Source organism: Oncorhynchus masou, chromosome 5 (genome assembly GCF_036934945.1).
Source record: "Oncorhynchus masou masou isolate Uvic2021 chromosome 5, UVic_Omas_1.1, whole genome shotgun sequence".
Lineage (NCBI taxonomy): Eukaryota > Metazoa > Chordata > Actinopteri > Salmoniformes > Salmonidae > Oncorhynchus > Oncorhynchus masou.
Genome location: NC_088216.1, coordinates 26,277,984 through 26,301,428, shown reverse-complemented (window position 1 = coordinate 26,301,428; position 23,445 = coordinate 26,277,984). Strand labels below are relative to the sequence as shown.

General features: G+C 41.8%; 3 protein-coding genes and 3 long non-coding RNA genes across 6 annotated transcripts; all 6 read left to right on the top strand.

Moving 5' to 3' along the window:
* The first annotated feature begins 1,433 nt into the window (after nucleotides 1-1,433).
* Nucleotides 1,434-4,770, top strand: LOC135528661 (uncharacterized). Its single transcript, XM_064957778.1, has 8 exons — nucleotides 1,434-1,485; nucleotides 3,081-3,265; nucleotides 3,342-3,445; nucleotides 3,727-3,818; nucleotides 3,978-4,158; nucleotides 4,327-4,432; nucleotides 4,512-4,600; nucleotides 4,671-4,770. Exons 1-8 carry the CDS (start codon nucleotides 1,434-1,436, stop codon nucleotides 4,768-4,770), a joined length of 909 nt encoding a protein of 302 aa, XP_064813850.1.
* A 113-nt stretch (nucleotides 4,771-4,883) lies between these two features.
* LOC135538352 (uncharacterized) lies at nucleotides 4,884-5,808 on the top strand. Its single transcript, XR_010455410.1, has 3 exons — nucleotides 4,884-4,989; nucleotides 5,093-5,134; nucleotides 5,217-5,808. It is a non-coding gene; the product is annotated as an uncharacterized LOC135538352 (long non-coding RNA).
* Nucleotides 5,809-8,775: 2,967 nt separating this feature from the next.
* Nucleotides 8,776-11,832, top strand: LOC135528650 (uncharacterized). Its single transcript, XM_064957768.1, has 6 exons — nucleotides 8,776-8,827; nucleotides 10,424-10,608; nucleotides 10,685-10,788; nucleotides 11,070-11,161; nucleotides 11,321-11,501; nucleotides 11,670-11,832. The coding sequence occupies exons 1-6, from the start codon at nucleotides 8,776-8,778 to the stop codon at nucleotides 11,830-11,832; spliced, it is 777 nt and encodes a 258-aa protein (XP_064813840.1).
* A 395-nt stretch (nucleotides 11,833-12,227) lies between these two features.
* Nucleotides 12,228-13,152, top strand: LOC135538331 (uncharacterized). Its single transcript, XR_010455403.1, has 3 exons — nucleotides 12,228-12,333; nucleotides 12,437-12,478; nucleotides 12,561-13,152. It is a non-coding gene; the product is annotated as an uncharacterized LOC135538331 (long non-coding RNA).
* A 4,385-nt stretch (nucleotides 13,153-17,537) lies between these two features.
* LOC135528644 (uncharacterized) lies at nucleotides 17,538-19,175 on the top strand. The gene is made up of 6 exons (XM_064957763.1): nucleotides 17,538-17,607; nucleotides 17,767-17,951; nucleotides 18,028-18,131; nucleotides 18,413-18,504; nucleotides 18,664-18,844; nucleotides 19,013-19,175. Exons 1-6 carry the CDS (start codon nucleotides 17,538-17,540, stop codon nucleotides 19,173-19,175), a joined length of 795 nt encoding a protein of 264 aa, XP_064813835.1.
* Nucleotides 19,176-19,571: 396 nt separating this feature from the next.
* On the top strand, nucleotides 19,572-20,496 carry LOC135538326 (uncharacterized). The gene is made up of 3 exons (XR_010455401.1): nucleotides 19,572-19,677; nucleotides 19,781-19,822; nucleotides 19,905-20,496. It is a non-coding gene; the product is annotated as an uncharacterized LOC135538326 (long non-coding RNA).
* The last annotated feature ends 2,949 nt before the right edge of the window (nucleotides 20,497-23,445 follow it).

The window sequence follows — 23,445 nt, the reverse complement described above, 5'->3', positions numbered from 1 at the left end:
TGGGGTAAAAATAGAGAGAAAAAGGGAAATAGTTGTCATAGTTTCATAGTTGTCATAGTTTCCCTGTTGCCACTTATGTAACTGTAATAATCTGTTTAACACTTTATTCAAATGAAATTATTTTCACCTATGCACTGGCCAAAGATGTTTAAATGAGAGATGTCACCTGGTGGCAACAAATGGAAAAACACCTTAGAAATAATATTCAATTGTCCACATGATAGAGCCATATAAGAGTTATAAGGTAACATGAGTAAATTACATCAGTTATCAGTTGACCCCGCCTTCACATGGAGTTATCTGGGGATGTACTGTTACTTGCTTTGAGGATACAGCGGTAGATTGACACATGGTGGCTTTCCTGCGGCGTTCATGTTCATGGATTCTCTCCTGTACTTCACTCGCAGTCCATTTCTCAGCAGACTTGTATTGGAATACTGCTGCCAGTTTGGGGTCAGGGCAGTATGTTACAAACATCCTAACGACATCGGAGTCAATCTTCTTACCTTGTCTCTTAAGGCCCACGTCAGCGACATCTACGGCCTTGTTCAATCGAACCCAATACTCCATAACAGCCTCTCCGGGTACAGGTTTAGTATTGTAAAAATCAGCCAAGGGCATGCATGAATAGGCCAATTCGCTGAATTTCTGTTTCAGAATGTCAAATACAATCTCTGGCTTCTCTGTAGGATCAACTGTTGTCTCATTGCGTAAATTCATCTTTACCATGTCTCTTGCTTTGCCAGATAATCGACTAATTATCTCATCTGATTGTTCCTCAACCGGACATCCCTTCCTCCTCAAGTATATTCTCATCAACTCCTCCCATTCATGAATGGAGCATTTGTCTGTAACATCTCCTCTATATGTAGGAGGTTCCTTTAAGTCTGATTGCATGGTGAACTTAATTTTACTGAGATCTACATATCCTACCGACTGGTGGCTCATAAGTACTGGACCTGCCACTCTGTAGTTCTTCCCTAATCGAGCTCCCTATTTCCTGGGCTAGCTGAGTGACCAGCTCAGCTAGACCATCTACAGGGGCATTTGGATTAACACCAGATGAAGGGCTTTCATCCAATTTTTTTGTGGAGCAAAACATGGGGGAACCTCCTGCACCTACACACTTTACAGGGGTTTGATCAGAGTATGAGAAAAACCTCCCCCTCCCAGCAGTGAATTTGGGTTCATCGCCATTATAAGATGCCATGCCACTAAACCACTAATGTTACGTTAAAATGTCTGTTGATGAACACACTTCTATGTTGGTTAACTATAAACAGCGCTCTCAATCCATCGTTGTCAGAAAAAAAAATAAACAGGAAAAAGACGTGTACTTCCGATTTTTGCCACAAGGCGGCAAGAATACCTCAATGATATAATTAGTCTCTCGAGAAGCAGCGCCGCGGTGATTGAGCTGACGTCGATCAACGATGAATCCGGGTCGAGAAGGCACCAATGTAACCGGTGCTATACTGCACCGCTGTAACTCTGCGTTGTGTGTGGTTGATTGAGACTATAGACTTGGACTTTGGAGATCAGGTCGTTTTAATTAAGCAGAACTCACTCTCTGCATCTTGCATCTGCATCCAAAAGGAAATAAAACATTTGTAGAGAACATATGTTCTGAGAATCGCGCCTCTTTCTACAAAAGATGCACAATAGGAGGGACTGGGATCATTCGAGGAGCTAGCCATCGTTCACACATACAATAGCATACAAAATAGCATACAAAATGCAATTGCCATGCTGACTGTAGGAAAGTCCACCAAAGCTTTTGCCAGAGAATTGACTGTTCATTTCTCTACAAAAGCCGCCTCCAATGTCGTTTTAGAGAATTTGCAGTACGTCCAACCGGCCTCACAACCACAGACCACGTGTAACCACTCCAGCCCAGGACGTCCACATCTGGCTTCTTCACCTGAGGGATCCTCTGAAACCAGCAACCCTGACAGCTGATGAAACTGAGGAGTATTTCTGTCTGTAATAAAGCCCTTTTGTGGGGAAGAACTCATTCTGATTGGCTTGGCCTGGCTCCCCTGTGGCTGCGCACTTGCCCTCCCAGTCCCATCCATTGCTGCACCCCTGCTCTCCCAGTCCCAACCATGGCTGCGCCCCTGCCCAGTCCTGTGAAATCCATAGATTGGGGCCTAATGAATTTAATTCAATTGACTGATTTCCTTATATGAAATGTAACTCAGAAAAATCTTTCATTGTTGCTTGCGGCGTTTACATTTTGGTTCAGTATAGTTAACGTTAGCGAACTCTGCATTCTATACGGGTATGCCAATGGCCTGCTGCGATACTCACTATATAGCGCTTTTCAGATCTATTCATATATTTAGCTACGGCAGATAGCTAGATCGGTGATGAGATGATCATTCAGTATGTAAACTAGCGGGCTTGGCCACCAATTAAATTTGCTGGTCTTACCTTATCCTTGATCAGCATTTTGACTGTCGCATAAAATACACTTTAAATCGATGTAAAAAATACCTAATCCACACTTAGTGTGGTACTGTCAAATTGAGCAAACCAGATTGTTCAATCTTTTTGATTCAACTTTATCTCCTGTGTAAGTCACTATTCTGTCCGTCCGTCGTGTTTTGTGAGACGCCTTACAGACTACTTTATGGGGAAAAGATGTGACTATTACCATTTTTACTTTTAAAACCCATAAAAATTCAAGGATGTTTTCAGACCAGGAAATACCAAAAGTGATGATGTTGGTAAGTTTTTAGGTCTATAATTATCGCTCCTTGACCTCTCACGGGTGTTCAGAATTAAGATGATTAGGATCAATTGGTCCATAAATATTTCTAGTTTGTAGGCACTCCTAGATCATTTAGTCATGTCTCTCCTTTGGCAATGTGGAATTGTTTTGGCTGTCGTCGTAGCAGCAGCAAGCGCTGCCAATGAAGGTACGTCTAATAATGAACGCATAATATGATTATGTAGCGCTGATACCATGTTAACTTGAATAGGTTACTTATCTCATGCTGACCGCCTAACAGACTAGCCAAGTTGTGGTGTTGGCTCTTGAGATGTGAATGATGACATTATCAAATTTATATTTTTAGATTTTAATGTGGATTGTGAGAAACACTCCATTAAAGTGACATGGAAGGTCAGTCCAGAGTTGGTTGAACATGCTGCCCGTCTTTTCCTTGGACACTGTGTTCCGTCCACATTTTCTGTTCTTCCCACGGGAGAAGGGATGGCGACATTCCACTACAACCTCAATGGCTGTGCCATCAAGAAACGGGTAATGGCTAACTCTTGACCCAATGTATGCCATTTTGGATCCTGCGACGACTAATGCTTCTCCTTCTATTCCCCAGGTGACTGGCAAAAAACACATCTATTCAACCAGCCTGACTTACAGACCTAACCGAAAGCCCAAACCTGCTGCTATTAGTCACCATATAAAGTGTGTTTACATAAGGTAACCATCTATGCCAGGGGTACTCAACTCTTACCCTAAGAGGTCTGGTGCCTGCTGTCTTTCGGTTCTACTTTATCATTAATTGCACACACCTGGTGTCCCAGGTCTAAATCAGTCCCTAATTAGAGGGGAATGATTTTTTATTTTTTAAATGCAGTGGAACTGAGTTGAGTTTTAGGGCTCTATTGGGTGTAGTGTACTCTAGCTATGGTGTTGGAATCAAATCTTCCTAAGCCTTTGCCACCTTCATTATTAAACTAAACATTCCCCCTTGTATGTAGCCCTGAGGGATGGATTCCCCCATTCCTTATCCCTGCCTATGGTAGTGCTGAGGGTCATGGAGGATTGGTTTTCCACATGGCACTCCTCAATGGTGAGTGACTCATACAACATCAATTATTGTAAGAATATGTTCAGTCAACTTACCTGGTAAAGAAATTCCTAGCAGAGGACACTGCCCAAAGCTAGTTGAAACCTGTGGCTGTACAGTACGTATGAGCATTGCGCCCCTTCCCCTCTCTGTTGCATGTAGAAGACCTTACTGGTCTGGCTAAGAGCAGCCTGTTTCCCCTGGGCTCTTTCATCCCCATCTGGGCAGCAGTGGATCAGAAGGACCATCAGCCCTTGCTGCTGCTCTTGGAGGAGTGTGTGGCGGCCACAACACCAGAACTGCAGTCTGCGAGCCTGGTGTACCCCATCATCACCAACAAGGGGTATGTACCAGACCTGGCTATGGCCATGTAGGGTGCACGTTTTGGTTTTTGACTGCCTAGCGCTAAACAGCCTACTCAAATGTTGAAAAGTATTGAATACATTTTAAAGTTAGCTTATTTGCTGGATGGAAGTTCTGTTTGTCTGCTCATTGCACAATGCATTTTCAGTTGCCTTGCAGATGGGAAGACTGGGAACTCCAGGTTCCTGCCTAGGTACCACTCGTCTGCTATTCTGCTTTACCTGCAGTCCTTCAAGTTTGCCTTAGGCGAGGAAGTGAGTGGACCACAAGTTCTCTGTATGACTGGGTTGTTTTCATACTGTAGCTCTTGACTGTTCTCTTATTTCACCCCAGGTGTATATTCATTGTAAGCTTGTTGCATGGGACCCTGAGGTTTTTGATATAGAAAAGAAGGCCTGCCACTACATTAAAGAGACTGGAGAGTAAGTATTGGTCACATAACGACCATAATGACGTTAGTGCCAATGCAACAGCCAACTTTTTTATTCATAGATGGGAGCTGCTGGACGACCCGTCTCAAAGTGACCTCTGCAAGTGCTGTGACTCGAGTTGCAAGCCTCGGTTGAAAGGGGTGTGGATTCAGGTATTTTGAGGCACTTCATTTCAAGCCTGACTAAACTGTAGTTCCATATTCATTTGAGCTGATCACTCTTGAGTTCTGATGGGACTGCAGCTTGAAGTAATGTATATATTTTTTTCTCAGAACCCCAGGGCCTGGTTCAAAACTCTGTTCTTGGACCGCTCACAATAGTGGAAAACTCTGAAACCCAGATCCCCAGTGAATTTGGAAAATATCCTACTGTAGAACAAGGTTGGTGATTTTGGCATTGAAGACTATAGTTTACACTTGGCTTTTAATTGTATCAGCTTTGATGCCAAATTAACTTGAACATGTCATTGTGTTCTGTATTCAGTTGACTGGTTGGTGTAATGGTCTGGAACACTTTGCTTGTCAGGTGTGTGTGCTGGTTATTTTACTGTAACATCCCCCAACGGCAATTAGATGCATGTTACTAACACTTCTTCAACCTGTTACAGGGATGGCTGTCTTTTCTGTCTCTACAGCCATCTAATTGTAGGTGGCCTGAAGGGTGCATCACTATCCCCAGTATGGATATGAAGTCCTTTGACTTGAGCACGTTTCAATAAAATGAGTACTTTACAATGGTGTTTGTTTCTAATGGTTGTCAAAATGCTTTGATCCTGATGAGATGTACCCTAAATCCAGTAGTGCGGCGCCGGTATCTACACAAAATAGCCAAGATGTGACCATCTGGTTGTAAGAAGATGATCTCAATGAGAGTGCTCAGTGTTCTGGACTTCCCAGTGTCCTGATTACTCTTGAACTGTAACACTTTCTTCTTTTGGCATAATTAGTTTGCTAATGATAGTCACAGCAGGTGTTCATGCAATGGTAACGCTATTTGAAAGCTTGTCATAAGTGAACCTGCTTATTGTTGGCTATACTTTTTCAGCAGTAGCCCACCCCAAGATCAAATTGACAAGCCAAGTTTAGAGAGGAGAGAACTGAGGCTGGATCAACAGCATTGTACATAGTTACTCCACAATACTTACCAAAATTACAGAGTGAAGAGAAGGAAGTCTGTTCAGAATATAATATTCCAAAACATGCATCCTGTTTGCAATAAGGTACTGAAGTAAAACTGTACAAAATTAGGTCAAAGAAGTAACTTTGTCCTGACTACAAAGCATTACAGTATGTTTGAGGCAAATCAAACACAACACATGACTGAGTACCACTCTTCATATTTTCCAAGCATGGTGGTGGCTGCGTCATGTTATGGGTATGCGTGTCATCGGCAAGGACTGAATATTTTCGGATGAAAATAAATGGAATAGAGCTAAGCACAGGCAAAATCCTAAAGGCAAACCTGGTTCAGTCTGCTTTCCAACAGACACTTGGAGACAAACTCACCATTCAGCAGGACAATAACCTGAAACGCAAGGCCAAATATACACTACATTTACATTTTACATTTAAGTCATGTAGCAGACGCTCTTATCCAGAGCGACTTACAAATTGGTGAATTCACCTTCTGACATCCAGTGGAACAGCCACTTTACAATAGTGCATCTAAATCATTACTGTTGATCAATAACCAATTTGACAGAGCTTAAAGAATAATGGGCAAATATTGCACAATCGAGGTGTGGAAAGCTCTTATAGACTTACCCAGAAAGACTCACTGCTGTAATCTCTGCCAAAGGTGCTTGTACAAAGTATTGACTCAGGGTATGTAATTGAGATACTTCATTTTCAATACATTTGCAAACATTTCTATAAACCTGTTTTTACTTTGTCATTATGGGGTATGTGTAGATGGGTGATTTAAAAAATATATATTTAAACATTTTATTCAGGCTGTAACACAACAAAATGTGGAATAAGTCAAAGGTACGAATACTTTCTGAAGGCACTGTAAGGCTAAAACTGTTGAGCTAGCTAGCAGCTTGGTAACTAAGGCTAAACTGTTGGCTTGCTAACAACGTAGAAAACGCATTTTACCTAACTAATTTTAGCTTGCATCACATTTAGTATTTAATCCGTTAATTAGACTAACTGGAAACAGGACATGAATGCACAAAATGAAGAACTATATTCAACTTTGCTTATATGCTTATTCCTCCCTCACTTTTTCCCCAAACGTGTTTATTTTGCCTATCAAGTGACATGTCTACCTGCCTGCTCTCCGTTTGGTATTCCCGCCTCCTCTTCTTTTTCATTGGTTGCCTGATGCAACCAATCATAATCCTTTCCGCTCTGAGAACGATTAAGTGAAACTCCTATGAGTGTTATGCTCATATAATGTAGGGTACAGTATGTGTTGGCTTCATCCACTCTGCAAAGGTGTTTTTTTCCCAGCTTTTAAGAGGACAGCAATAGACCCTCAATTATGATATCAGTGTGCTGAAATGCATTGAGATTTATATTTTAATAACAGCCAAATGTATCATGTAGCGTCAGTGTCATAGGTCTACAGAACATGAACTTTAAACCTGTCATAGAGTACAGAAAACATACATGGCTTGTGGCCCTGGGAGTATACAATGGAGCAAAAACGTGTCAAAATGATTTTTTACCAAATGTTGCTTAAAATTTGAGACTTTGCTTTTTGTCGTTATCGATGCAAAAAAAACTATGTGGGGTAAAAATAGAGAGAAAAAGGGAAATAGTTGTCATAGTTTCATAGTTGTCATAGTTTCCCTGTTGCCACTTATGTAACTGTAATAATCTGTTTAACACTTTATTCAAATGAAATTATTTTCACCTATGCACTGGCCAAAGATGTTTAAATGAGAGATGTCACCTGGTGGCAACAAATGGAAAAACACCTTAGAAATAATATTCAATTGTCCACATGATAGAGCCATATAAGAGTTATAAGGTAACATGAGTAAATTACATCAGTTATCAGTTGACCCCGCCTTCACATGGAGTTATCTGGGGATGTACTGTTACTTGCTTTGAGGATACAGCGGTAGATTGACACATGGTGGCTTTCCTGCGGCGTTCATGTTCATGGATTCTCTCCTGTACTTCACTCGCAGTCCATTTCTCAGCAGACTTGTATTGGAATACTGCTGCCAGTTTGGGGTCAGGGCAGTATGTTACAAACATCCTAACGACATCGGAGTCAATCTTCTTACCTTGTCTCTTAAGGCCCACGTCAGCGACATCTACGGCCTTGTTCAATCGAACCCAATACTCCATAACAGCCTCTCCGGGTACAGGTTTAGTATTGTAAAAATCAGCCAAGGGCATGCATGAATAGGCCAATTCGCTGAATTTCTGTTTCAGAATGTCAAATACAATCTCTGGCTTCTCTGTAGGATCAACTGTTGTCTCATTGCGTAAATTCATCTTTACCATGTCTCTTGCTTTGCCAGATAATCGACTAATTATCTCATCTGATTGTTCCTCAACCGGACATCCCTTCCTCCTCAAGTATATTCTCATCAACTCCTCCCATTCATGAATGGAGCATTTGTCTGTAACATCTCCTCTATATGTAGGAGGTTCCTTTAAGTCTGATTGCATGGTGAACTTAATTTTACTGAGATCTACATATCCTACCGACTGGTGGCTCATAAGTACTGGACCTGCCACTCTGTAGTTCTTCCCTAATCGAGCTCCCTATTTCCTGGGCTAGCTGAGTGACCAGCTCAGCTAGACCATCTACAGGGGCATTTGGATTAACACCAGATGAAGGGCTTTCATCCAATTTTTTTGTGGAGCAAAACATGGGGGAACCTCCTGCACCTACACACTTTACAGGGGTTTGATCAGAGTATGAGAAAAACCTCCCCCTCCCAGCAGTGAATTTGGGTTCATCGCCATTATAAGATGCCATGCCACTAAACCACTAATGTTACGTTAAAATGTCTGTTGATGAACACACTTCTATGTTGGTTAACTATAAACAGCGCTCTCAATCCATCGTTGTCAGAAAAAAAAATAAACAGGAAAAAAGACGTGTACTTCCGATTTTTGCCACAAGGCGGCAAGAATACCTCAATGATATAATTAGTCTCTCGAGAAGCAGCGCCGCGGTGATTGAGCTGACGTCGATCAACGATGAATCCGGGTCGAGAAGGCACCAATGTAACCGGTGCTATACTGCACCGCTGTAACTCTGCGTTGTGTGTGGTTGATTGAGACTATAGACTTGGACTTTGGAGATCAGGTCGTTTTAATTAAGCAGAACTCACTCTCTGCATCTTGCATCTGCATCCAAAAGGAAATAAAACATTTGTAGAGAACATATGTTCTGAGAATCGTCGCCTCTTTCTACAAAAGATGCACAATAGGAGGGACTGGGATCATTCGAGGAGCTAGCCATCGTTCACACATACAATAGCATACAAAATAGCATACAAAATGCAATTGCCATGCTGACTGTAGGAAAGTCCACCAAAGCTTTTGCCAGAGAATTGACTGTTCATTTCTCTACAAAAGCCGCCTCCAATGTCGTTTTAGAGAATTTGCAGTACGTCCAACCGGCCTCACAACCACAGACCACGTGTAACCACTCCAGCCCAGGACGTCCACATCTGGCTTCTTCACCTGAGGGATCCTCTGAAACCAGCAACCCTGACAGCTGATGAAACTGAGGAGTATTTCTGTCTGTAATAAAGCCCTTTTGTGGGGAAGAACTCATTCTGATTGGCTTGGCCTGGCTCCCCTGTGGCTGCGCACTTGCCCTCCCAGTCCCATCCATTGCTGCACCCCTGCTCTCCCAGTCCCAACCATGGCTGCGCCCCTGCCCAGTCCTGTGAAATCCATAGATTGGGGCCTAATGAATTTAATTCAATTGACTGATTTCCTTATATGAAATGTAACTCAGAAAAATCTTTCATTGTTGCTTGCGGCGTTTACATTTTGGTTCAGTATAGTTAACGTTAGCGAACTCTGCATTCTATACGGGTATGCCAATGGCCTGCTGCGATGCTCACTATATAGCGCTTTTCAGATCTATTCATATATTTAGCTACGGCAGATAGCTAGATCGGTGATGAGATGATCATTCAGTATGTAAACTAGCGGGCTTGGCCACCAATTAAATTTGCTGGTCTTACCTTATCCTTGATCAGCATTTTGACTGTCGCATAAAATACACTTTAAATCGATGTAAAAAATACCTAATCCACACTTAGTGTGGTACTGTCAAATTGAGCAAACCAGATTGTTCAATCTTTTTGATTCAACTTTATCTCCTGTGTAAGTCACTATTCTGTCCGTCCGTCGTGTTTTGTGAGACGCTTTACAGACTACTTTATGGGGAAAAGATGTGACTATTACCATTTTTACTTTTAAAACCCATAAAAATTCAAGGATGTTTTCAGACCAGGAAATACCAAAAGTGATGATGTTGGTAAGTTTTTAGGTCTATAATTATCGCTCCTTGACCTCTCACGGGTGTTCAGAATTAAGATGATTAGGATCAATTGGTCCATAAATATTTCTAGTTTGTAGGCACTCCTAGATCATTTAGTCATGTCTCTCCTTTGGCAATGTGGAATTGTTTTGGCTGTCGTCGTAGCAGCAGCAAGCGCTGCCAATGAAGGTACGTCTAATAATGAACGCATAATATGATTATGTAGCGCTGATACCATGTTAACTTGAATAGGTTACTTATCTCATGCTGACCGCCTAACAGACTAGCCAAGTTGTGGTGTTGGCTCTTGAGATGTGAATGATGACATTATCAAATTTATATTTTTAGATTTTAATGTGGATTGTGAGAAACACTCCATTAAAGTGACATGGAAGGTCAGTCCAGAGTTGGTTGAACATGCTGCCCGTCTTTTCCTTGGACACTGTGTTCCGTCCACATTTTCTGTTCTTCCCACGGGAGAAGGGATGGCGACATTCCACTACAACCTCAATGGCTGTGCCATCAAGAAACGGGTAATGGCTAACTCTTGACCCAATGTATGCCATTTTGGATCCTGCGACGACTAATGCTTCTCCTTCTATTCCCCAGGTGACTGGCAAAAAACACATCTATTCAACCAGCCTGACTTACAGACCTAACCGAAAGCCCAAACCTGCTGCTATTAGTCACCATATAAAGTGTGTTTACATAAGGTAACCATCTATGCCAGGGGTACTCAACTCTTACCCTAAGAGGTCTGGTGCCTGCTGTCTTTCGGTTCTACTTTATCATTAATTGCACACACCTGGTGTCCCAGGTCTAAATCAGTCCCTAATTAGAGGGGAATGATTTTTTATTTTTTAAATGCAGTGGAACTGAGTTGAGTTTTAGGGCTCTATTGGGTGTAGTGTACTCTAGCTATGGTGTTGGAATCAAATCTTCCTAAGCCTTTGCCACCTTCATTATTAAACTAAACATTCCCCCTTGTATGTAGCCCTGAGGGATGGATTCCCCCATTCCTTATCCCTGCCTATGGTAGTGCTGAGGGTCATGGAGGATTGGTTTTCCACATGGCACTCCTCAATGGTGAGTGACTCATACAACATCAATTATTGTAAGAATATGTTCAGTCAACTTACCTGGTAAAGAAATTCCTAGCAGAGGACACTGCCCAAAGCTAGTTGAAACCTGTGGCTGTACAGTACGTATGAGCATTGCGCCCCTTCCCCTCTCTGTTGCATGTAGAAGACCTTACTGGTCTGGCTAAGAGCAGCCTGTTTCCCCTGGGCTCTTTCATCCCCATCTGGGCAGCAGTGGATCAGAAGGACCATCAGCCCTTGCTGCTGCTCTTGGAGGAGTGTGTGGCGGCCACAACACCAGAACTGCAGTCTGCGAGCCTGGTGTACCCCATCATCACCAACAAGGGGTATGTACCAGACCTGGCTATGGCCATGTAGGGTGCACGTTTTGGTTTTTGACTGCCTAGCGCTAAACAGCCTACTCAAATGTTGAAAAGTATTGAATACATTTTAAAGTTAGCTTATTTGCTGGATGGAAGTTCTGTTTGTCTGCTCATTGCACAATGCATTTTCAGTTGCCTTGCAGATGGGAAGACTGGGAACTCCAGGTTCCTGCCTAGGTACCACTCGTCTGCTATTCTGCTTTACCTGCAGTCCTTCAAGTTTGCCTTAGGCGAGGAAGTGAGTGGACCACAAGTTCTCTGTATGACTGGGTTGTTTTCATACTGTAGCTCTTGACTGTTCTCTTATTTCACCCCAGGTGTATATTCATTGTAAGCTTGTTGCATGGGACCCTGAGGTTTTTGATATAGAAAAGAAGGCCTGCCACTACATTAAAGAGACTGGAGAGTAAGTATTGGTCACATAACGACCATAATGACGTTAGTGCCAATGCAACAGCCAACTTTTTTATTCATAGATGGGAGCTGCTGGACGACCCGTCTCAAAGTGACCTCTGCAAGTGCTGTGACTCGAGTTGCAAGCCTCGGTTGAAGAGGGGTGTGGATTCAGGTATTTTGAGGCACTTCATTTCAAGCCTGACTAAACTGTAGTTCCATATTCATTTGAGCTGATCACTCTTGAGTTCTGATGGGACTGCAGCTTGAAGTAATGTATATATTTTTTTCTCAGAACCCCAGGGCCTGGTTCAAAACTCTGTTCTTGGACCGCTCACAATAGTGGAAAACTCTGAAACCCAGATCCCCAGTGAATTTGGAAAATATCCTACTGTAGAACAAGGTTGGTGATTTTGGCATTGAAGACTATAGTTTACACTTGGCTTTTAATTGTATCAGCTTTGATGCCAAATTAACTTGAACATGTCATTGTGTTCTGTATTCAGTTGACTGGTTGGTGTAATGGTCTGGAACACTTTGCTTGTCAGGTGTGTGTGCTGGTTATTTTACTGTAACATCCCCCAACGGCAATTAGATGCATGTTACTAACACTTCTTCAACCTGTTACAGGGATGGCTGTCTTTTCTGTCTCTACAGCCATCTAATTGTAGGTGGCCTGAAGGGTGCATCACTATCCCCAGTATGGATATGAAGTCCTTTGACTTGAGCACGTTTCAATAAAATGAGTACTTTACAATGGTGTTTGTTTCTAATGGTTGTCAAAATGCTTTGATCCTGATGAGATGTACCCTAAATCCAGTAGTGCGGCGCCGGTATCTACACAAAATAGCCAAGATGTGACCATCTGGTTGTAAGAAGATGATCTCAATGAGAGTGCTCAGTGTTCTGGACTTCCCAGTGTCCTGATTACTCTTGAACTGTAACACTTTCTTCTTTTGGCATAATTAGTTTGCTAATGATAGTCACAGCAGGTGTTCATGCAATGGTAACGCTATTTGAAAGCTTGTCATAAGTGAACCTGCTTATTGTTGGCTATACTTTTTCAGCAGTAGCCCACCCCAAGATCAAATTGACAAGCCAAGTTTAGAGAGGAGAGAACTGAGGCTGGATCAACAGCATTGTACATAGTTACTCCACAATACTTACCAAAATTACAGAGTGAAGAGAAGGAAGTCTGTTCAGAATATAATATTCCAAAACATGCATCCTGTTTGCAATAAGGTACTGAAGTAAAACTGTACAAAATTAGGTCAAAGAAGTAACTTTGTCCTGACTACAAAGCATTACAGTATGTTTGAGGCAAATCAAACACAACACATGACTGAGTACCACTCTTCATATTTTCCAAGCATGGTGGTGGCTGCGTCATGTTATGGGTATGCGTGTCATCGGCAAGGACTGAATATTTTCGGATGAAAATAAATGGAATAGAGCTAAGCACAGGCAAAATCCTAAAGGCAAACCTGGTTCAGTCTGCTTTCCAACAGACACTTGGAGACAAACTCACCATTCAGCAGGACAATAACCTGAAACGCAAGGCCAAATATACACTACATTTACATTTTACATTTAAGTCATGTAGCAGACGCTCTTATCCAGAGCGACTTACAAATTGGTGAATTCACCTTCTGACATCCAGTGGAACAGCCACTTTACAATAGTGCATCTAAATCATTACTGTTGATCAATAACCAATTTGACAGAGCTTAAAGAATAATGGGCAAATATTGCACAATCGAGGTGTGGAAAGCTCTTATAGACTTACCCAGAAAGACTCACTGCTGTAATCTCTGCCAAAGGTGCTTGTACAAAGTATTGACTCAGGGTATGTAATTGAGATACTTCATTTTCAATACATTTGCAAACATTTCTATAAACCTGTTTTTACTTTGTCATTATGGGGTATGTGTAGATGGGTGATTTAAAAAATATATATTTAAACATTTTATTCAGGCTGTAACACAACAAAATGTGGAATAAGTCAAAGGTACGAATACTTTCTGAAGGCACTGTAAGGCTAAAACTGTTGAGCTAGCTAGCAGCTTGGTAACTAAGGCTAAACTGTTGGCTTGCTAACAACGTAGAAAACGCATTTTACCTAACTAATTTTAGCTTGCATCACATTTAGTATTTAATCCGTTAATTAGACTAACTGGAAACAGGACATGAATGCACAAAATGAAGAACTATATTCAACTTTGCTTATATGCTTATTCCTCCCTCACTTTTTCCCCAAACGTGTTTATTTTGCCTATCAAGTGACATGTCTACCTGCCTGCTCTCCGTTTGGTATTCCCGCCTCCTCTTCTTTTTCATTGGTTGCCTGATGCAACCAATCATAATCCTTTCCGCTCTGAGAACGATTAAGTGAAACTCCTATGAGTGTTATGCTCATATAATGTAGGGTACAGTATGTGTTGGCTTCATCCACTCTGCAAAGGTGTTTTTTTCCCAGCTTTTAAGAGGACAGCAATAGACCCTCAATTATGATATCAGTGTGCTGAAATGCATTGAGATTTATATTTTAATAACAGCCAAATGTATCATGTAGCGTCAGTGTCATAGGTCTACAGAACATGAACTTTAAACCTGTCATAGAGTACAGAAAACATACATGGCTTGTGGCCCTGGGAGTATACAATGGAGCAAAAACGTGTCAAAATGATTTTTTACCAAATGTTGCTTAAAATTTGAGACTTTGCTTTTTGTCGTTATCGATGCAAAAAAAACTATGTGGGGTAAAAATAGAGAGAAAAAGGGAAATAGTTGTCATAGTTTCATAGTTGTCATAGTTTCCCTGTTGCCACTTATGTAACTGTAATAATCTGTTTAACACTTTATTCAAATGAAATTATTTTCACCTATGCACTGGCCAAAGATGTTTAAATGAGAGATGTCACCTGGTGGCAACAAATGGAAAAACACCTTAGAAATAATATTCAATTGTCCACATGATAGAGCCATATAAGAGTTATAAGGTAACATGAGTAAATTACATCAGTTATCAGTTGACCCCGCCTTCACATGGAGTTATCTGGGGATGTACTGTTACTTGCTTTGAGGATACAGCGGTAGATTGACACATGGTGGCTTTCCTGCGGCGTTCATGTTCATGGATTCTCTCCTGTACTTCACTCGCAGTCCATTTCTCAGCAGACTTGTATTGGAATACTGCTGCCAGTTTGGGGTCAGGGCAGTATGTTACAAACATCCTAACGACATCGGAGTCAATCTTCTTACCTTGTCTCTTAAGGCCCACGTCAGCGACATCTACGGCCTTGTTCAATCGAACCCAATACTCCATAACAGCCTCTCCGGGTACAGGTTTAGTATTGTAAAAATCAGCCAAGGGCATGCATGAATAGGCCAATTCGCTGAATTTCTGTTTCAGAATGTCAAATACAATCTCTGGCTTCTCTGTAGGATCAACTGTTGTCTCATTGCGTAAATTCATCTTTACCATGTCTCTTGCTTTGCCAGATAATCGACTAATTATCTCATCTGATTGTTCCTCAACCGGACATCCCTTCCTCCTCAAGTATATTCTCATCAACTCCTCCCATTCATGAATGGAGCATTTGTCTGTAACATCTCCTCTATATGTAGGAGGTTCCTTTAAGTCTGATTGCATGGTGAACTTAATTTTACTGAGATCTACATATCCTACCGACTGGTGGCTCATAAGTACTGGACCTGCCACTCTGTAGTTCTTCCCTAATCGAGCTCCCTATTTCCTGGGCTAGCTGAGTGACCAGCTCAGCTAGACCATCTACAGGGGCATTTGGATTAACACCAGATGAAGGGCTTTCATCCAATTTTTTTGTGGAGCAAAACATGGGGGAACCTCCTGCACCTACACACTTTACAGGGGTTTGATCAGAGTATGAGAAAAACCTCCCCCTCCCAGCAGTGAATTTGGGTTCATCGCCATTATAAGATGCCATGCCACTAAACCACTAATGTTACGTTAAAATGTCTGTTGATGAACACACTTCTATGTTGGTTAACTATAAACAGCGCTCTCAATCCATCGTTGTCAGAAAAAAAAATAAACAGGAAAAAAGACGTGTACTTCCGATTTTTGCCACAAGGCGGCAAGAATACCTCAATGATATAATTAGTCTCTCGAGAAGCAGCGCCGCGGTGATTGAGCTGACGTCGATCAACGATGAATCCGGTCGAGAAGGCACCAATGTAACCGGTGCTATACTGCACCGCTGTAACTCTGCGTTGTGTGTGGTTGATTGAGACTATAGACTTGGACTTTGGAGATCAGGTCGTTTTAATTAAGCAGAACTCACTCTCTGCATCTTGCATCTGCATCCAAAAGGAAATAAAACATTTGTAGAGAACATATGTTCTGAGAATCGTCGCCTCTTTCTACAAAAGATGCACAATAGGAGGGACTGGGATCATTCGAGGAGCTAGCCATCGTTCACACATACAATAGCATACAAAATAGCATACAAAATGCAATTGCCATGCTGACTGTAGGAAAGTCCACCAAAGCTTTTGCCAGATAATTGACTGTTCATTTCTCTACAAAAGCCGCCTCCAATGTCGTTTTAGAGAATTTGCAGTACGTCCAACCGGCCTCACAACCACAGACCACGTGTAACCACTCCAGCCCAGGACGTCCACATCTGGCTTCTTCACCTGAGGGATCCTCTGAAACCAGCAACCCTGACAGCTGATGAAACTGAGGAGTATTTCTGTCTGTAATAAAGCCCTTTTGTGGGGAAGAACTCATTCTGATTGGCTTGGCCTGGCTCCCCTGTGGCTGCGCACTTGCCCTCCCAGTCCCATCCATTGCTGCACCCCTGCTCTCCCAGTCCCAACCATGGCTGCGCCCCTGCCCAGTCCTGTGAAATCCATAGATTGGGGCCTAATGAATTTAATTCAATTGACTGATTTCCTTATATGAAATGTAACTCAGAAAAATCTTTCATTGTTGCTTGCGGCGTTTACATTTTGGTTCAGTATAGTTAACGTTAGCGAACTCTGCATTCTATACGGGTATGCCAATGGCCTGCTGCGATACTCACTATATAGCGCTTTTCAGATCTATTCATATATTTAGCTACGGCAGATAGCTAGATCGGTGATGAGATGATCATTCAGTATGTAAACTAGCGGGCTTGGCCACCAATTAAATTTGCTGGTCTTACCTTATCCTTGATCAGCATTTTGACTGTCGCATAAAATACACTTTAAATCGATGTAAAAAATACCTAATCCACACTTAGTGTGGTACTGTCAAATTGAGCAAACCAGATTGTTCAATCTTTTTGATTCAACTTTATCTCCTGTGTAAGTCACTATTCTGTCCGTCCGTCGTGTTTTGTGAGACGCCTTACAGACTACTTTATGGGGAAAAGATGTGACTATTACCATTTTTACTTTTAAAACCCATAAAAATTCAAGGATGTTTTCAGACCAGGAAATACCAAAAGTGATGATGTTGGTAAGTTTTTAGGTCTATAATTATCGCTCCTTGACCTCTCACGGGTGTTCAGAATTAAGATGATTAGGATCAATTGGTCCATAAATATTTCTAGTTTGTAGGCACTCCTAGATCATTTAGTCATGTCTCTCCTTTGGCAATGTGGAATTGTTTTGGCTGTCGTCGTAGCAGCAGCAAGCGCTGCCAATGAAGGTACGTCTAATAATGAACGCATAATATGATTATGTAGCGCTGATACCATGTTAACTTGAATAGGTTACTTATCTCATGCTGACCGCCTAACAGACTAGCCAAGTTGTGGTGTTGGCTCTTGAGATGTGAATGATGACATTATCAAATTTATATTTTTAGATTTTAATGTGGATTGTGAGAAACACTCCATTAAAGTGACATGGAAGGTCAGTCCAGAGTTGGTTGAACATGCTGCCCGTCTTTTCCTTGGACACTGTGTTCCGTCCACATTTTCTGTTCTTCCCACGGGAGAAGGGATGGCGACATTCCACTACAACCTCAATGGCTGTGCCATCAAGAAACGGGTAATGGCTAACTCTTGACCCAATGTATGCCATTTTGGATCCTGCGACGACTAATGCTTCTCCTTCTATTCCCCAGGTGACTGGCAAAAAACACATCTATTCAACCAGCCTGACTTACAGACCTAACCGAAAGCCCAAACCTGCTGCTATTAGTCACCATATAAAGTGTGTTTACATAAGGTAACCATCTATGCCAGGGGTACTCAACTCTTACCCTAAGAGGTCTGGTGCCTGCTGTCTTTCGGTTCTACTTTATCATTAATTGCACACACCTGGTGTCCCAGGTCTAAATCAGTCCCTAATTAGAGGGGAATGATTTTTTATTTTTTAAATGCAGTGGAACTGAGTTGAGTTTTAGGGCTCTATTGGGTGTAGTGTACTCTAGCTATGGTGTTGGAATCAAATCTTCCTAAGCCTTTGCCACCTTCATTATTAAACTAAACATTCCCCCTTGTATGTAGCCCTGAGGGATGGATTCCCCCATTCCTTATCCCTGCCTATGGTAGTGCTGAGGGTCATGGAGGATTGGTTTTCCACATGGCACTCCTCAATGGTGAGTGACTCATACAACATCAATTATTGTAAGAATATGTTCAGTCAACTTACCTGGTAAAGAAATTCCTAGCAGAGGACACTGCCCAAAGCTAGTTGAAACCTGTGGCTGTACAGTACGTATGAGCATTGCGCCCCTTCCCCTCTCTGTTGCATGTAGAAGACCTTACTGGTCTGGCTAAGAGCAGCCTGTTTCCCCTGGGCTCTTTCATCCCCATCTGGGCAGCAGTGGATCAGAAGGACCATCAGCCCTTGCTGCTGCTCTTGGAGGAGTGTGTGGCGGCCACAACACCAGAACTGCAGTCTGCGAGCCTGGTGTACCCCATCATCACCAACAAGGGGTATGTACCAGACCTGGCTATGGCCATGTAGGGTGCACGTTTTGGTTTTTGACTGCCTAGCGCTAAACAGCCTACTCAAATGTTGAAAAGTATTGAATACATTTTAAAGTTAGCTTATTTGCTGGATGGAAGTTCTGTTTGTCTGCTCATTGCACAATGCATTTTCAGTTGCCTTGCAGATGGGAAGACTGGGAACTCCAGGTTCCTGCCTAGGTACCACTCGTCTGCTATTCTGCTTTACCTGCAGTCCTTCAAGTTTGCCTTAGGCGAGGAAGTGAGTGGACCACAAGTTCTCTGTATGACTGGGTTGTTTTCATACTGTAGCTCTTGACTGTTCTCTTATTTCACCCCAGGTGTATATTCATTGTAAGCTTGTTGCATGGGACCCTGAGGTTTTTGATATAGAAAAGAAGGCCTGCCACTACATTAAAGAGACTGGAGAGTAAGTATTGGTCACATAACGACCATAATGACGTTAGTGCCAATGCAACAGCCAACTTTTTTTATTCATAGATGGGAGCTGCTGGACGACCCGTCTCAAAGTGACCTCTGCAAGTGCTGTGACTCGAGTTGCAAGCCTCGGTTGAAGAGGGGTGTGGATTCAGGTATTTTGAGGCACTTCATTTCAAGCCTGACTAAACTGTAGTTCCATATTCATTTGAGCTGATCACTCTTGAGTTCTGATGGGACTGCAGCTTGAAGTAATGTATATATTTTTTTCTCAGAACCCCAGGGCCTGGTTCAAAACTCTGTTCTTGGACCGCTCACAATAGTGGAAAACTCTGAAACCCAGATCCCCAGTGAATTTGGAAAATATCCTACTGTAGAACAAGGTTGGTGATTTTGGCATTGAAGACTATAGTTTACACTTGGCTTTTAATTGTATCAGCTTTGATGCCAAATTAACTTGAACATGTCATTGTGTTCTGTATTCAGTTGACTGGTTGGTGTAATGGTCTGGAACACTTTGCTTGTCAGGTGTGTGTGCTGGTTATTTTACTGTAACATCCCCCAACGGCAATTAGATGCATGTTACTAACACTTCTTCAACCTGTTACAGGGATGGCTGTCTTTTCTGTCTCTACAGCCATCTAATTGTAGGTGGCCTGAAGGGTGCATCACTATCCCCAGTATGGATATGAAGTCCTTTGACTTGAGCACGTTTCAATAAAATGAGTACTTTACAATGGTGTTTGTTTCTAATGGTTGTCAAAATGCTTTGATCCTGATGAGATGTACCCTAAATCCAGTAGTGCGGCGCCGGTATCTACACAAAATAGCCAAGATGTGACCATCTGGTTGTAAGAAGATGATCTCAATGAGAGTGCTCAGTGTTCTGGACTTCCCAGTGTCCTGATTACTCTTGAACTGTAACACTTTCTTCTTTTGGCATAATTAGTTTGCTAATGATAGTCACAGCAGGTGTTCATGCAATGGTAACGCTATTTGAAAGCTTGTCATAAGTGAACCTGCTTATTGTTGGCTATACTTTTTCAGCAGTAGCCCACCCCAAGATCAAATTGACAAGCCAAGTTTAGAGAGGAGAGAACTGAGGCTGGATCAACAGCATTGTACATAGTTACTCCACAATACTTACCAAAATTACAGAGTGAAGAGAAGGAAGTCTGTTCAGAATATAATATTCCAAAACATGCATCCTGTTTGCAATAAGGTACTGAAGTAAAACTGTACAAAATTAGGTCAAAGAAGTAACTTTGTCCTGACTACAAAGCATTACAGTATGTTTGAGGCAAATCAAACACAACACATGACTGAGTACCACTCTTCATATTTTCCAAGCATGGTGGTGGCTGCGTCATGTTATGGGTATGCGTGTCATCGGCAAGGACTGAATATTTTCGGATGAAAATAAATGGAATAGAGCTAAGCACAGGCAAAATCCTAAAGGCAAACCTGGTTCAGTCTGCTTTCCAACAGACACTTGGAGACAAACTCACCATTCAGCAGGACAATAACCTGAAACGCAAGGCCAAATATACACTACATTTACATTTTACATTTAAGTCATGTAGCAGACGCTCTTATCCAGAGCGACTTACAAATTGGTGAATTCACCTTCTGACATCCAGTGGAACAGCCACTTTACAATAGTGCATCTAAATCATTACTGTTGATCAATAACCAATTTGACAGAGCTTAAAGAATAATGGGCAAATATTGCACAATCGAGGTGTGGAAAGCTCTTATAGACTTACCCAGAAAGACTCACTGCTGTAATCTCTGCCAAAGGTGCTTGTACAAAGTATTGACTCAGGGTATGTAATTGAGATACTTCATTTTCAATACATTTGCAAACATTTCTATAAACCTGTTTTTACTTTGTCATTATGGGGTATGTGTAGATGGGTGATTTAAAAAATATATATTTAAACATTTTATTCAGGCTGTAACACAACAAAATGTGGAATAAGTCAAAGGTACGAATACTTTCTGAAGGCACTGTAAGGCTAAAACTGTTGAGCTAGCTAGCAGCTTGGTAACTAAGGCTAAACTGTTGGCTTGCTAACAACGTAGAAAACGCATTTTACCTAACTAATTTTAGCTTGCATCACATTTAGTATTTAATCCGTTAATTAGACTAACTGGAAACAGGACATGAATGCACAAAATGAAGAACTATATTCAACTTTGCTTATATGCTTATTCCTCCCTCACTTTTTCCCCAAACGTGTTTATTTTGCCTATCAAGTGACATGTCTACCTGCCTGCTCTCCGTTTGGTATTCCCGCCTCCTCTTCTTTTTCATTGGTTGCCTGATGCAACCAATCATAATCCTTTCCGCTCTGAGAACGATTAAGTGAAACTCCTATGAGTGTTATGCTCATATAATGTAGGGTACAGTATGTGTTGGCTTCATCCACTCTGCAAAGGTGTTTTTTTCCCAGCTTTTAAGAGGACAGCAATAGACCCTCAATTATGATATCAGTGTGCTGAAATGCATTGAGATTTATATTTTAATAACAGCCAAATGTATCATGTAGCGTCAGTGTCATAGGTCTACAGAACATGAACTTTAAACCTGTCATAGAGTACAGAAAACATACATGGCTTGTGGCCCTGGGAGTATACAATGGAGCAAAAACGTGTCAAAATGATTTTTTACCAAATGTTGCTTAAAATTTGAGACTTTGCTTTTTGTCGTTATCGATGCAAAAAAAACTATGTGGGGTAAAAATAGAGAGAAAAAGGGAAATAGTTGTCATAGTTTCATAGTTGTCATAGTTTCCCTGTTGCCACTTATGTAACTGTAATAATCTGTTTAACACTTTATTCAAATGAAATTATTTTCACCTATGCACTGGCCAAAGATGTTTAAATGAGAGATGTCACCTGGTGGCAACAAATGGAAAAACACCTTAGAAATAATATTCAATTGTCCACATGATAGAGCCATATAAGAGTTATAAGGTAACATGAGTAAATTACATCAGTTATCAGTTGACCCCGCCTTCACATGGAGTTATCTGGGGATGTACTGTTACTTGCTTTGAGGATACAGCGGTAGATTGACACATGGTGGCTTTCCTGCGGCGTTCATGTTCATGGATTCTCTCCTGTACTTCACTCGCAGTCCATTTCTCAGCAGACTTGTATTGGAATACTGCTGCCAGTTTGGGGTCAGGGCAGTATGTTACAAACATCCTAACGACATCGGAGTCAATCTTCTTACCTTGTCTCTTAAGGCCCACGTCAGCGACATCTACGGCCTTGTTCAATCGAACCCAATACTCCATAACAGCCTCTCCGGGTACAGGTTTAGTATTGTAAAAATCAGCCAAGGGCATGCATGAATAGGCCAATTCGCTGAATTTCTGTTTCAGAATGTCAAATACAATCTCTGGCTTCTCTGTAGGATCAACTGTTGTCTCATTGCGTAAATTCATCTTTACCATGTCTCTTGCTTTGCCAGATAATCGACTAATTATCTCATCTGATTGTTCCTCAACCGGACATCCCTTCCTCCTCAAGTATATTCTCATCAACTCCTCCCATTCATGAATGGAGCATTTGTCTGTAACATCTCCTCTATATGTAGGAGGTTCCTTTAAGTCTGATTGCATGGTGAACTTAATTTTACTGAGATCTACATATCCTACCGACTGGTGGCTCATAAGTACTGGACCTGCCACTCTGTAGTTCTTCCCTAATCGAGCTCCCTATTTCCTGGGCTAGCTGAGTGACCAGCTCAGCTAGACCATCTACAGGGGCATTTGGATTAACACCAGATGAAGGGCTTTCATCCAATTTTTTTTGTGGAGCAAAACATGGGGGAACCTCCTGCACCTACACACTTTACAGGGGTTTGATCAGAGTATGAGAAAAACCTCCCCCTCCCAGCAGTGAATTTGGGTTCATCGCCATTATAAGATGCCATGCCACTAAACCACTAATGTTACGTTAAAATGTCTGTTGATGAACACACTTCTATGTTGGTTAACTATAAACAGCGCTCTCAATCCATCGTTGTCAGAAAAAAAAATAAACAGGAAAAAAGACGTGTACTTCCGATTTTTGCCACAAGGCGGCAAGAATACCTCAATGATATAATTAGTCTCTCGAGAAGCAGCGCCGCGGTGATT

What these genes read in the sequence shown, in the direction of transcription:
- LOC135528661 (XM_064957778.1), top strand. Translation starts at nt 1,434, where the DNA reads ATGAATCCGGGTCGAGAAGGCACCAATGTAACCGGTGCTATACTGCAC. An exon ending in GCTGTGCCATCAAGAAACGG is followed by an intron (nt 3,266 to 3,341) that starts GTAATGGCTAAC and finishes TCTATTCCCCAG; the next exon opens with GTGACTGGCAAAAAACACAT. An exon ending in AGTTTGCCTTAGGCGAGGAA is followed by an intron (nt 4,433 to 4,511) that starts GTGAGTGGACCA and finishes ATTTCACCCCAG; the next exon opens with GTGTATATTCATTGTAAGCT.
- LOC135528650 (XM_064957768.1), top strand. Translation starts at nt 8,776, where the DNA reads ATGAATCCGGGTCGAGAAGGCACCAATGTAACCGGTGCTATACTGCAC. An exon ending in ATAAAGTGTGTTTACATAAG is followed by an intron (nt 10,789 to 11,069) that starts GTAACCATCTAT and finishes CCTTGTATGTAG; the next exon opens with CCCTGAGGGATGGATTCCCC. An exon ending in CCCATCATCACCAACAAGGG is followed by an intron (nt 11,502 to 11,669) that starts GTATGTACCAGA and finishes ATGCATTTTCAG; the next exon opens with TTGCCTTGCAGATGGGAAGA.
- LOC135528644 (XM_064957763.1), top strand. Translation starts at nt 17,538, where the DNA reads ATGTCTCTCCTTTGGCAATGTGGAATTGTTTTGGCTGTCGTCGTAGCA. An exon ending in ATAAAGTGTGTTTACATAAG is followed by an intron (nt 18,132 to 18,412) that starts GTAACCATCTAT and finishes CCTTGTATGTAG; the next exon opens with CCCTGAGGGATGGATTCCCC. An exon ending in CCCATCATCACCAACAAGGG is followed by an intron (nt 18,845 to 19,012) that starts GTATGTACCAGA and finishes ATGCATTTTCAG; the next exon opens with TTGCCTTGCAGATGGGAAGA.